This window comes from Calcarisporiella thermophila, assembly GCF_041956535.1.
Source record: "Calcarisporiella thermophila strain CBS 279.70 unplaced genomic scaffold VTP21scaffold_8, whole genome shotgun sequence".
NCBI lineage: Eukaryota > Fungi > Calcarisporiellomycota > Calcarisporiellomycetes > Calcarisporiellales > Calcarisporiellaceae > Calcarisporiella > Calcarisporiella thermophila.
In genome coordinates this window covers 854,940-867,016 of record NW_027192198.1, presented here as the reverse complement: position 1 = coordinate 867,016, position 12,077 = coordinate 854,940, and the positions used below count along the sequence as shown (strand labels likewise).

General features: G+C 45.0%; 6 protein-coding genes across 6 annotated transcripts; 1 reads left to right on the top strand and 5 right to left on the bottom strand.

The window, feature by feature from the left end:
* Positions 1 to 108: 108 nt before the first annotated feature.
* Positions 109 to 1,145, bottom strand: VTP21DRAFT_11197 (uncharacterized protein; the record flags this gene model as incomplete). Its single annotated transcript, XM_069390616.1, has 4 exons — positions 109 to 291; positions 397 to 572; positions 622 to 890; positions 1,090 to 1,145. The coding sequence occupies 4 exons, from the start codon at positions 1,143 to 1,145 to the stop codon at positions 109 to 111; spliced, it is 684 nt and encodes a 227-aa protein (XP_069252747.1).
* A 541-nt stretch (positions 1,146 to 1,686) lies between these two features.
* VTP21DRAFT_11196 (uncharacterized protein) lies at positions 1,687 to 3,407 on the bottom strand (the record flags this gene model as incomplete). Its single annotated transcript, XM_069390615.1, has 2 exons — positions 1,687 to 3,193; positions 3,280 to 3,407. The coding sequence occupies 2 exons, from the start codon at positions 3,405 to 3,407 to the stop codon at positions 1,687 to 1,689; spliced, it is 1,635 nt and encodes a 544-aa protein (XP_069252746.1).
* Positions 3,408 to 3,823: 416 nt separating this feature from the next.
* On the top strand, positions 3,824 to 4,243 carry VTP21DRAFT_11195 (uncharacterized protein; the record flags this gene model as incomplete). The annotated part of the gene is made up of 1 exon (XM_069390614.1): positions 3,824 to 4,243. One exon carries the CDS (start codon positions 3,824 to 3,826, stop codon positions 4,241 to 4,243), a length of 420 nt encoding a protein of 139 aa, XP_069252745.1.
* Positions 4,244 to 4,605: 362 nt separating this feature from the next.
* Positions 4,606 to 5,429, bottom strand: VTP21DRAFT_11194 (uncharacterized protein; the record flags this gene model as incomplete). Its single annotated transcript, XM_069390613.1, has 3 exons — positions 4,606 to 4,975; positions 5,083 to 5,223; positions 5,296 to 5,429. The coding sequence occupies 3 exons, from the start codon at positions 5,427 to 5,429 to the stop codon at positions 4,606 to 4,608; spliced, it is 645 nt and encodes a 214-aa protein (XP_069252744.1).
* A 1,950-nt stretch (positions 5,430 to 7,379) lies between these two features.
* On the bottom strand, positions 7,380 to 8,262 carry VTP21DRAFT_11193 (uncharacterized protein; the record flags this gene model as incomplete). The annotated part of the gene is made up of 3 exons (XM_069390612.1): positions 7,380 to 7,776; positions 7,850 to 7,987; positions 8,063 to 8,262. The coding sequence occupies 3 exons, from the start codon at positions 8,260 to 8,262 to the stop codon at positions 7,380 to 7,382; spliced, it is 735 nt and encodes a 244-aa protein (XP_069252743.1).
* A 2,541-nt stretch (positions 8,263 to 10,803) lies between these two features.
* On the bottom strand, positions 10,804 to 11,452 carry VTP21DRAFT_11192 (uncharacterized protein; the record flags this gene model as incomplete). The annotated part of the gene is made up of 3 exons (XM_069390611.1): positions 10,804 to 10,948; positions 11,056 to 11,196; positions 11,268 to 11,452. The coding sequence occupies 3 exons, from the start codon at positions 11,450 to 11,452 to the stop codon at positions 10,804 to 10,806; spliced, it is 471 nt and encodes a 156-aa protein (XP_069252742.1).
* Positions 11,453 to 12,077: the final 625 nt, after the last annotated feature.

The window sequence follows — 12,077 nt, the reverse complement described above, 5'->3', positions numbered from 1 at the left end:
TTTGTCATAAGTTAATTCTCAAGGCGATTTGGAGGCGGGCTTTCGACCCATCGGACAAATTCAAAGTCCACACATCGTATGTTCGTGGAGGAGAATGAAAACAAGGGACTAATATACTATCTTTGTTATATTCATCTTTAGCCACGTAATATTAGAAAGGGGCCAGTCATCCTTGGCCATTTGGTAAGACATAGTAAGGACTAAACGAGAGGAAATAATAGCATTATTTCTGAATATAAACCCCATTGGAAGAAAAACACCATAAGTAATGAAAAGATTGAAGTAGAAATTCTTTGAGGAAATGAATATGAGAAAACACAGACTTTGGGAGGGGGGGAAAAAATACCGCACGCTTCGATTTTTTTTCGTTATCGAAAGGAGGGGCAGTGGTTATACCAGGTAGGTTGGAATAAATATTGGAAAATATAAAGAGGGAGAATAGATAAAAACGAATGATATGCTGGATTTAGGAATAGAAGATTGGAGAATATAGTAATATGGTAAAACTAATAGAGAGCCGATACGAGAAAAAAAGGTGAGGAAAGGGGGAAACCCTTCCTCCCTTCTCCCCCCTCTCCCGCTCCCTCTCCCCCCCCCCCTCTTCTCCTCCTCGAGCTCAACTGGTATGCGGGGGGAGGGGGGAGTGGGTTGGCGAACGGGGGTCCACGAACTTGACGGAGGAGCGGAAAGAAAGGAGGACAGGGTATAGGATAGACCAAGGGCGATATAGAGGAAGGGATAAGTAGGGAGGTAAATTTAGGGGAGGAATATGAGAAGAAAGGAAGGCGTAAGGAACGGAAGTGATGCAAAGCCAAGCGTCATCCTCTCTCCTTCCCCTCTTATATACAAAATCTTGGAATCGTTTTGTACTAGTTTTGCTGATGGGAAACCTTTATGCGGCCAAACAAATCGCGTGACTCCGTTCTGGTTGGCCACCAAAAATATTCCCGATTCTTAAATGGCTTTAAGCCTTTGAGTTTCACCTCTTCTGTTTTTTCCATTTCTTCTCAGATATGCAGCAGGCAGAGGAACTGACGCAATAGTATGCACGGCCTCTTTAAGCGTAAGCTTCTTCTTTAAACTCTTTACCATCGGAAAACAGCAAGCCGGTGAGGAGACTTTTGGCCCCAAGACACACATGGCATTCACGGTGACGTCGCCTGAGCCGTTTCTGAACAACCGGGGACGGGTTCTTTCTTTCCACCAAAAAAAAAGATCAAGCTAGTAGCTCAACTGATAGAGTGTGTCGAAAGAATTACTTGGATAGTATATTTAGCCAAGCTTGTTTTTGGTTTCCCCTCTTTACATGGGGGTGGGTAGATGGGTTTGTCTAAGTTTCTGTTTAATCTTTATAATCTGGACTCATCGCATAAGCACAAGGGCAAGCGACATCTAATAATTGGGATTTTAGTTTTCTAGAGCAAAAGGAGGGATTATTTATAGAAGAAGAAAAACGAAGTATATAAACATTTTTTTGGAATTACAAGAAAGTAAGAGAAAGCAGAATAAACAAACTAATATCATGAAAGAAATAAATAACCATTAATTAGAAAATAGTCCATCTACAATGAAATCATTTTTTAAAGCCAGGTATTAATATAAATATGTATAAACCATCTATGCGCGAAATAGTAAGCAGAGGAGAGAGAGATATGGTATAGCAGAGTGGGAATAAGGTTCAATCTTCTAGACATCCTCGGCGCCTTCAGAGGCAGAAAGCTTACGAGTGGTCGACTGATGCACAAAATTGTCCTGGCCCTCATTGGATAGATCCTCGAGCGACCGGCCCTTCGTCTCAGGGATAAGGAAGGTGCACAACAAACCAAGGAACATGATCACACCGAAGATGATCAGCAGTTTGTCGATGAAGGCGTTCTTGCCACCAATGTCCTTCAACTGGCTGAACCCGATCTGGGCCACGATGGCACCCAGCTTACCAAAGGCAGCGGAGATACCGTGGCCGGTGGAGCGGTAGCGAGTTGGGAAGACCTCGCCCGGTACGATGAACGTCGTCGAGTTGGGGCCAAAGTTGGTGAAGAGCTGTGCCAGAGTGAAGAGCACAATAAACCCAGGAATGCTGGCCTGCTTGAGCTGGTGGAACGCGGCGCCCATGGAAATGTAGATGACGGTGAGGGCGGCGAAACCAAGGAGCTGAATTGTTTTGCGACCCAGGCGTTCGATGGTGAAGACGGTGATCCAGTAGCCGGGCACGGTGCCGAGCAGGTTGATGATGATGTTGCCCACCGAGGCCTGGAAGAGCGCGGTGTAGGCGTTGTCCTTGGACGAGAAACCGATGGCCTCGAGCACAAAGCCGTTGTTCAGACCCATGCCGTAGAATGCGATGTCCAGAAGGAACCAGGTGGAGGCCGTGCCAAGAAGGACCTTGCCGTTCTCCCATTTGCCGAAGTAGTTGAGGAAATCCGAGATGGAGGCTTTAGGGACTTCCGATTGCTCCACCAAGTCGCCGTCGTTATAGTCGCCAGAGGCGGCTCCGCGCGAAAGGAAAGCAGTGGCATCCTTGGCTCCCTTGGTGATCTTCTTCTCAATATCCATGGTGTAGCGCGGGGTCTCGGGAATGGTCAGGCGGAAGTAGAGCGCGGCAATAGCGGGCACGGCACCAAGTCCAATAAGAATACGCCAGCACTGGTCAAGTGCCACCCGGTTGGGGGGGACCGTGACGATCTCGCTCTGGTAGCAGGCCAAAATGATGACGGAGAGCACGGAGGCGGTAAGAATACCGAATCCTTGCATGGCAAACACGGCAGCCATCATAGCTCCACGGTGGCGGGTAGTGGCAAACTCAGACGTGATAACGGCGGAAAGGGGATAGTCGCCGCCAATGCCGATACCGAGGATCACTCGCCAGAAGGTGATGATGCCCCAGACGGAGATTGAGAAGGAGTCGCCAGCAAGTGCCTGCCCGATGGTGGCAATGATGATGATCATAAGCTCGACACCGTACATACGCTTACGCCCGACGCGGTCCGCAAGCCAGCCAAACAGGAACTGGCCCACCATGGTGCCGACGGAGGCGGAAACCTTGATGGCAGTGTCGACGTTGGTGGGGAGTGTGTTGCCATTGGCCTGGAAGTAGGTCCAGCCAAGCATCAAACTAGCCAAGTTGATGGCAAACAGATCGAAGGAGTCCGTGAAGAATCCGATGCCGGATACAATGCAGGCACGGATATGGAACCTTTGCACCAAGACAGAAAAAAAAAAACGAGGAGAGCATTAGTAAAGCTGCACGAAGGGACAAAGCCCAAGCTTCAGTATAAATACCATCCGAACTTGGCATTGTCGATCTCGGCAAGAGCCGCCCGACGTCTTTCTCCCAGCTGGACCACCGCCTGGTGGTCGTTGAAGCCGTTGACGCTAGATACCCCGAATTCTACCTTCTCTTCAGCCATGGAAAGGGTGCTTGTGTAAAAGAAAGGTGAGCGATATGTAAACAAGGGCACGGGGACAATAAGATGAAATGGCGAGAAGTAGGAGTGGCTAGAGCTGGGCCCTGGGGGCAATAGGGGATGAGTGTCTACAAGAGAATGGGAGAGAGGCAAGGGGAACTGGGCCGCCTTTTAAAAGGGCCGGGAAGGGGAGAATAGCCGAGAGCTGAGTTAATAGGGAGGAAATCGACCGGGACGAATCAGAGTCTGAGTAACCGTCCATCAATTTCACATTTGGAACACAGGCTGCCCTCGTGGGGTCAGGAGAGCTGATCGTTGGGTTTGGTTGTCCTAACTCTGCAGATTGAGCTGGAGCCAAGAGATGCCCGTTTTACACATGAACACGGCATCCAAGGAGGCGCTTAGTTGCTTGAACTATAATGTCGGAGGCCGCTGGGCCCAAAACCGCTTCCCCCCGCCCTCTCCACCCATCCCGCCTTACTATGGGTTCTCCGATAGAGAGGACTTTAGGGCTAATCCAGCGGGCCGTGCCAATGAAACTCGCCCTCGGCGGCATGCTCTCCTCTTTTCAAAGAGAGCGCGCCCCACATCGCCCCTCGATGCCTTGGCCCGCCTTTGCTCTGCCCCTTGCCTCGAGAGTTGGGCAGCCCTTCTCCGGCCCTAAGCTTAGCTGCCGAGGGTTAAAGCCACGCACAAGTTACCGCGAAGTGGCTTGTGAAAGAATGTTGGATCAACTCGGAACTCAATGTGGCCATCTTCGCGTTGCTCAAGGTCGCTTGACCAAACATTTGCCTCCAAACAAACACGTTGGCATGCCAGCCAATCAGGCACAAGATTAACTGAGATCCAAATGTGGGAACCTATGGCCGTTTTCAAACTCATCCCATTATTCAGTCAGCATTCTATTTTTCCCTTTTGCAGTATGCATATTGACCATGACAAAGAAAGAAATACCAACGGAAGACTTTCCAGTGTAAATACTAAAATTACCAAGACATACAGCTCCAACCTCGTATATGCGCTATGTATTTCGGGCGTGAAAATATAATACAGGAGTATAATAAATAGAATAACCCAGTAAAGACCTAGATTAAGGGGAAATTTTCTCCCAGGAATACAGCACACGCAACGCCGTAAACCAGTAGGATGGGATTAAAATTTGCACTCGCTGGATTGGGTGATGACGAGGCATTAGAGAGAATCAGTCGCTATGAAGCTCGGGTATAGGAAGATGACGTTCTGTAGGAGGCAGAGAAAGAAGCTGGGATACATGTAAGGGAAGCCCAGCAGAGGAGCGTGATGACGAGAACGAATCTTGTGGCGAGCACTGGGAGAAGGGAGGTGAAACTAGAGGATGCTCACGGTGGGCTTCCTTTCGAGCGAAAAAGGTGGACGAAAAATAAGGCGAATAATCACAGTACTCGGTACCCTGTAGGATCCCTATCGGGGCGGTGTGTACATCCATTCTTACGAACTGGCCTCTTCCAAAGTCAGACATGATGTTGGAGGGATTTAGGCGGAGGGGAGGCTGAGCCCGTCGTTCGGCAATGGTAAGTGGGGGTGGGTTGGTCCTATGTGGATGGAGTTAAACAAGTGTAATAGGATAATATGAAATGAAGGACGGATACAAAAGAAGTGGGAAGAAGCAGAGGGGAATCAAAGGTAAAACTTTGCTTACATCGAGGGATTGGGAGCCGAAATGGATTGCTTTCGATTGCGGTGGTGCGTGGTCGTGTGCTGCAGCATATTGTCGAACCGGCTGAAGGTGCGTGGACAGTTTGGCACGATGCAGCTGTATGGCTTTTCTCCGGTGTGCTTCCTTTTTGGCCGAGAAAACTCGATGAGGGGGATCTGTGGTTAGGACGGATGGAAGAGAGAGAGGTTGGCTTACCGGAAGTGACGCTCAAGATGCTCGCTACGGGTGAAGACGCAAGTGCAGTCGTCGTAATTGCAAGGGAAGATCTTTCCCGATTTCCGTCCCCGCTTCCTTTGATCTTGCGACGAACTTGGCAGCGAGGTGGTCATTTTGGGTAATTTTGCGGGAATAGATTGTAGAGTTGCTTCCACATCATTTGTGTTCATTGCAATCCTATATATAGCTTTTTCTTGGAAGAGAGAAGCGAAGTCTTTCGATTCAATTGTCTACCCCGAGCGCAAAACTGTTCCCGTGGTGTTTTACGGGAAATGAAATGTCTGGTGCAGTTAAATAGACAGAAACTGAAATAGATCGGTGAAACCCGCACTCTCAGCGGTATCAGAGCCACACTCTATTTTGTCTTCATTAGGTCCATTGAATACCATCTTCATAAGCGCCTTCTTTGATCGGTTTTACTCCCGAGTCAATTATCAGGAAAGATCAATAAATATAAATTTAATTCATATCTTTTTTTTTCTTTCGCAGCTACTATTTTAGATAGTGCAAGTCTGAAGTATTTTTGAATTTTTAATAATGATACATCTGGAAGCTTGATTGGTGAGTATCTCTGTACCGTCTCGAGATTGAAGTTGAACCTCAAAGTCGCGTAAAGTAGTCGAATCAATCTTTAGCGCTGCTATGATCCACTTAGATCCCAATATCCACCTCACTTGTTTTGCACATTCAGACTGAGGTCAAGAAAAGGGCATATTAACTGAGGCCACTGGGTACGATCCTCCGTATTCCACAGTTCGGCTTAACGTCTTCCAAACCACGAGAATATCTTGGCCACCTCCTTGGAGGCAATTATCTGACTAAAGTTGCGAGTCAATCGGAAGAATATGGTTCTGCATTGATTCTTTGCAAGAGTCACTCTCCATGGCAGCCCGTGATTGCAAACCTTAGTGATGTCGGTGGAGAAAGCTCGTATAAAACTATGGCTCTCTCTCCTTATTTTATTCTCCGAGCAGGTTGCTTTTATGCTCCTTGTTATACACCTATGTTTGACCTAGGACGCAATCACAGCTCTCCAAAACGCCATTCTGCAAGTACTCCCCAAATATCTGCGAGATGAAATCTCCATGGTTTCAATGCTCTATTTGGTTCTCTAAACACCGTGCGGCAAAACTTGGTTCCCCCAATCCCTTCATGCAGACGCTGTAGCATAATTTCTGACTGAGATCCTCCGTTGAAACAGTGGCAGACTTGGTTCGCATCAATTTTTTTTCCTGCATTGTGAAGGTTATGAAGGCCCAAGTACAAGCGGACCATATTTTCCCCTGTGTCTTACCTCTAGTAGTTAGGGAGAGCAACCCGCTCAACCGCATAAATGCAATAGCACCCCGCTTGGATCATTGCATTGGATCCATCCGCAACGTCGACTTCTCCCCCTTTGTCGCGAAAAAAACCTCGCTCCACTGTAGAGAAATACTCAAAAAAGTAGCAGCCATAGATCAGATTCGCCTTCAAATTCTCCTATAAACTGGGTTGTTTCCTGCGGCTTTAGACAAATGAATTCACTGTCGTTCACGCTCGTACTTGTGATGATGATAGTGTAAGCTATTCTAGTAAACTCCCCAGACAATATCCTTATGTTACTTTACTTGCCAAGTTCTCTGTTCCATTATTGACTCCCCGCCAAACCTTGGCATCATTAATTACGGATCAGAAGAATCAGCCTTGGTGTCTAACAAGTTCATTTTACATTTTTTATTTCAGTCATCATCTATTCCATGTATATGACAGTAATGGTGACAAAGAGAAATATCGACAGAAAAATATAGTGCAGATCGAATATATTACCAGGAAAGATGATCTCAACCATACCTATAATATATTTGGAGCATAAAAAATATAGCATATAGAATATCCCAAAAACGTAAGAATAATATCAGCGAGTCTAATATCAAATCACAGCCCAAATGGTGATAAAGAGTTTGTCTTTTGGTAAAATGATACAAAAGTATAAGCTGAAACACCAGAAAAATGGCATATACAATCCTAGTAAATCGCAATACTAGAATATGCAAGGCTAGTTGAAAGAGGTTCATTAGAGAAAACTAATCATCACGAATCTCGGGAAAAGGGAGATGGCGCTGGGTAGGAGGTAGAGAGAGTAGCTGAGAAACATGAAAGGGACGTTCATCAGGTGAGTGGGAGGGCGGGAATGGATATTGTGGCGAGTACTGAGAGAAAATGGGGGAAACAAAAGGATGCTGGGAGTGCACTTTCCTTCGAGCAAAAAGGACAGACGAAAAACAAGGCGAATAGCTGTAAATTTCGGTATCTTTTCGTATCTTTATGGGAGCGGTATGCGCACCCATCTCCATAAAACGATCCCACCCGAAACGGGGCTCTGTGTCAAAGGGATCTAATTTGATGGGAGGTTGAGCTCGCCGTTCGGCAATGGTAGGAGGAGGAGGGGGAGGTAGTGGTGGTGGAGGGAGCGGATCGTTTCTATATGAATAGGGTTAATTCAAAATTATAACTGTGAAATAGATTGAAAAACAAAGGGCCAAACACAAATTACATTGGAGCGGGAGCCGAAATGGATTGCTTTCGATTGCGGTGGTGCGTGGTCGTGTGCTGCAGCATATTGTCGAACCGGCTGAAGGTGCGTGGACAGTTTGGCACGATGCAGCTGTATGGCTTTTCTCCGGTGTGCTTCCTTTTTGGCCGAGAAAACTCGATGAGGGATGGGGTTTGTGAATAGAACGGATGGAAGAGAGAGAGGTTGGCTTACCGGAAGTGACGCTCAAGATGCTCGCTACGGGTGAAGACACGAGTGCAGTCGTCGTAATTGCAAGGGAAGATCTTTCCCGATTTCCGTCCCCGCTTCCTTTGATCTTGCGACGAACTTGGCAGCGAGGTGGTCATTTTGGGCAATTTTGCGGGAATCGATTGTAGAGTTGCCTCCAAATCATTTGTGTTCATTGAAATCATATATGTTGCGTGCTTTTAAATGGATAGTCTTTTCTTGGAAGAGAGAAGCGAAGTCTTTCGATCCAGCTTTTTACCCGAGCGGGAAGCTGCTCCCGTGGTATTTTTAAAGGAAATTGACAACCCAGTGCAGTTGAGACGAAAGTGATGTAGAAATAGGTCAGTGAAACCTGCTTCTACCGCGGTATCACAGCCACGCCCATTTCTATCTTCTTTAGTTCTACCGAATGCATCCTCAGCAGTGCCTTTTTGGATCGGTTTTATTCCCAAGCGACCTTGAGAAATTTTAATAATTTAAACGGATTTTTATGCCAGTGCCTTGTTTTCCTATACTATCACAACTTTAGAAAAAAAATGTCTGGAGAATCTCTTGTTTTATGTGTATCCCCAGAACAACCACATTTTCTCCACGAAAAAGGTTGAGTGTGGCCCAGTCAAGCTCGATCAGTAAGTTCCTCTGTATGCTCTCATCTTTGAAGTTAGGTTCCATAGTCAAGGGAGTCGGAATAGCTTGCTCCACGCGCTCTCCCTATGATGCACTTTTAATACCACTCCTATTAATCCGTCTTCATTCCAAAAAAATCATGACTATACTTGTTTTGCCAAGCCAATAAGCAAAATTTAACTGAGGATAGTGGGTGAGAACTTTTATCCTCTACCTTTCAAACTCTTTCAAACTATTAGTAAATTCAGTTTTGGCCACTGACAGGGAGGTAAGTCTCTGACTAAAGTAGCGTGTTAAATGAGGGAATATTGTTCTGCATTGTTTGCAAGAGCTGCATTCGATAGCAGCCAACGATTACCGACCGGAGTGATGTTGGTGGAGAAAGCTGAATCATTTTGTATTAAACTCCTATGATACCCCCTTTTTTGGCTTACGATCTGAATAGTTTGCTATCATGCCCTTGTTATACACTTCGTTCTGCAATTACTCCGAATATCTGCGAACTCGAGATTCTCGAATCAGATATAACTGTGGATTCAGAGAAAATGTTCATTCCTGGCCCTCCAAAAACCGCGCGGCAAACCCGGTCTCTCCAATCCCTTCATGCAGACGTTGTAGCATAATTTCTGGCTGAGATATTCCGTTGAAACAGTGGCAGCCTTGGTTCGCATCATTTTTTTTCCTGCGACTGCCTTTCTCGAAATGAAGGCCCAAGAAAAAGCGGGCCACATTTTCCCCCTGTGGTTTACCTCAAGAAGCTAGGGCGAATACACGGTTCTACCCCATAGTCGCAGTAGCACCCCGTTTGGATCATTGCACTCGATCCATCCGCAAAGTTGATTTCTCCCCTATAATGCTCTATTTGCCTGTTGACTGGAATATAATGCTATACACATCAATATGTATCGATTCGTGGAAAGTGATTGTAATTTTAAACTTATGTATAACTCACGCCATAGACCCAACATGGCTAGATATTGGCTGGATAATGATTGGCCTTTTCCTTCTTTTCCGAATGCGAGCAACAATAGCATTTTTCATATTGGTGTCAGTTCCAGTCCTACCGATGAGAGTTATGGGACGAAGATGTCGTCCGGGCTAATGGCTCTCAAATTTTTCTTTCGCCAGTTCCCGTATCTTCTTGAGATTCCAATCGAAATGAAGCTATATTTCAATGAACATAATCCCACTCCGAATACTCATGCTATAAAGGTCATTAATATGACCTTTTCACATCCACCTAGCAGAATACCTGGACCAACGTATTCACTTTTGGCGCTTACTAATGTCTACATTCTTAAGAGATGAGCCTTATGTGCTTCTGCCCTTATCTAACTCGTATTTTTTTTTTTACTAGGGAGGAGATAATGGGACCAACGAGAACCAGTCCAAGAGTTTGGAAAAAGTGAAGGATATTATGATATGACAGTTAAATGGTGATAGTATGGAAATTAACCGTGCACTAACGTATATATCATTAAATAATGGACTCATTCTCCCCTTATCATTCTCCTTTGTCCCCTATCTGAGTATTAGGGCGCTTTTCATCCGCGCTCCTTGCTTAGCCATTAAATACTAAGTTATTCGCAAGCACTAGTGAAATAGCTTATGGAGGAGTTCTAAACAGGTTAATGTTAATGCATAAATTTAACTTTCACGATGGTCAGAGACGACTAATACAATATTTACTCTCAATGCGGCGTCTCTTTATTCCCTTCCTACCCTGTCCAGAAAATCTTGGTAGAATTGGATGCGGATCAGAAGAATCAATCCTAACTATACACAAATTCATTTCACATATTTCAGCAATTCATTTATCTTAACTACGTGATAAAGAGAAAAATCAAACAAAGTCTCATAGAGACACATATTACCAGTAAAAGTAACCCCAAGCATGTTTCCTATTGTATATCGTAGGAATATGAGAGTATAGTATAGTATAGTACGTGGAGTATAACCAAAATAAATAGGGGCAAAAGCATCGCATATTTGGCAATATGATGCAAAAATGTAATGATATGTCACTCAAAATTTAATATACAACATAAGAATTCGTGATAGTGATACAAGCATATGCGAGATTTGTTGACGAAGACCCATTAGTGATAATTAGACACCACGGGAATGGGAAGATGCCGTTCAGTAGGAGGCAGAGAGAGAAGTTGTGAAACATGCAAGGAGGGGCTTACGCGGAGCGGTGGTTGCCCTCGTCGTTCGGTAATGGCGGAGGGAGATGAGATGATTCTATATGTATGGAGTTAAACAACTTTAATAGGAGAATATGAAATGGGTGAGGGATGCAAAGGAAGAGGGATGAAGCAGAAGGGAATCAAAGGTGAAATTTTATTTACATTAAGGGGGTGGTAACCGAAATGGATTGCTTTCGATTGCGGTGATGCGTGGTCGTGTGCTGCAGCATATTGTCGAACCGGCTGAAGGTGCGTGGACAGTTTGGCACGATGCAGCTGTATGGCTTTTCTCCGGTGTGCTTCCTTTTTGGCCGAGAAAACTCGATGAGAGGGGATCTGTGGTTAGGGCGGATGGAAGAGAGAGGCTTGCTTACCGGAGGTGACGCTCAAGATGCTCGCTACGGGTGAAGACGCGAGTGCAGTCGTCGTAGTCACAAGGGAAGAGTTTACATGACCGCTGTTTCCTGTTCTTTTTGTTGTGTATAGGATTCAAAGTGGTTATTTTGGGCAATTTTGCGGGAGTAGATTGTGGTGTTCCCTCAAAATGAACGATATTCATTGAAGTGCAATATCTATTTAATATTTTTCTGGAAAGAGAGTAGTAGAGTATTTTTTTTCTCCAACTTTCTGCCTGATTGTGAAGATGTTCTGGTGGTATTTTTAAAGGAAAAAGTTGGTTCTATACGGTTAGGTGATGTCAAAATAGGTCAATGAAACCTGCTTAGTTTGTCTATATTACTTTTTTCGAATGCCATAATCGTGCCTTTTTCAATAGATACAATTCTCGAGGAACTTATAAATTATTAACAACACAAATATATAAGTCAGTGCTATTTTTTTTTTTGCATACGCCAATTCCTTTTAAGAAAGTAATAGTCAGGAAAATCTCTTGTTTTAAGAATACACCAAATTCATTTTCTCCACGATGAGATTATTTGTGGCCCATTTAAATCTGATTCGTGAATTCTATTATGCCCTCTCAACCTTATAGTTGGGTTAGTTCCATAGTCAAGGGTGTCGGCTAGGCTTACTTTCTGCGCCCCTGGTGATCCACCAGAATTGTCATCATCAAATCTAGCCATACTAGTTTTTACCTGGCCAGAATGAAGAAATCAGCTTTGGGTTAGAGAGAAATCACTAATCTCTTTTCTGCTCAAGGATCTCCTAAAAAATATTATTCTCCG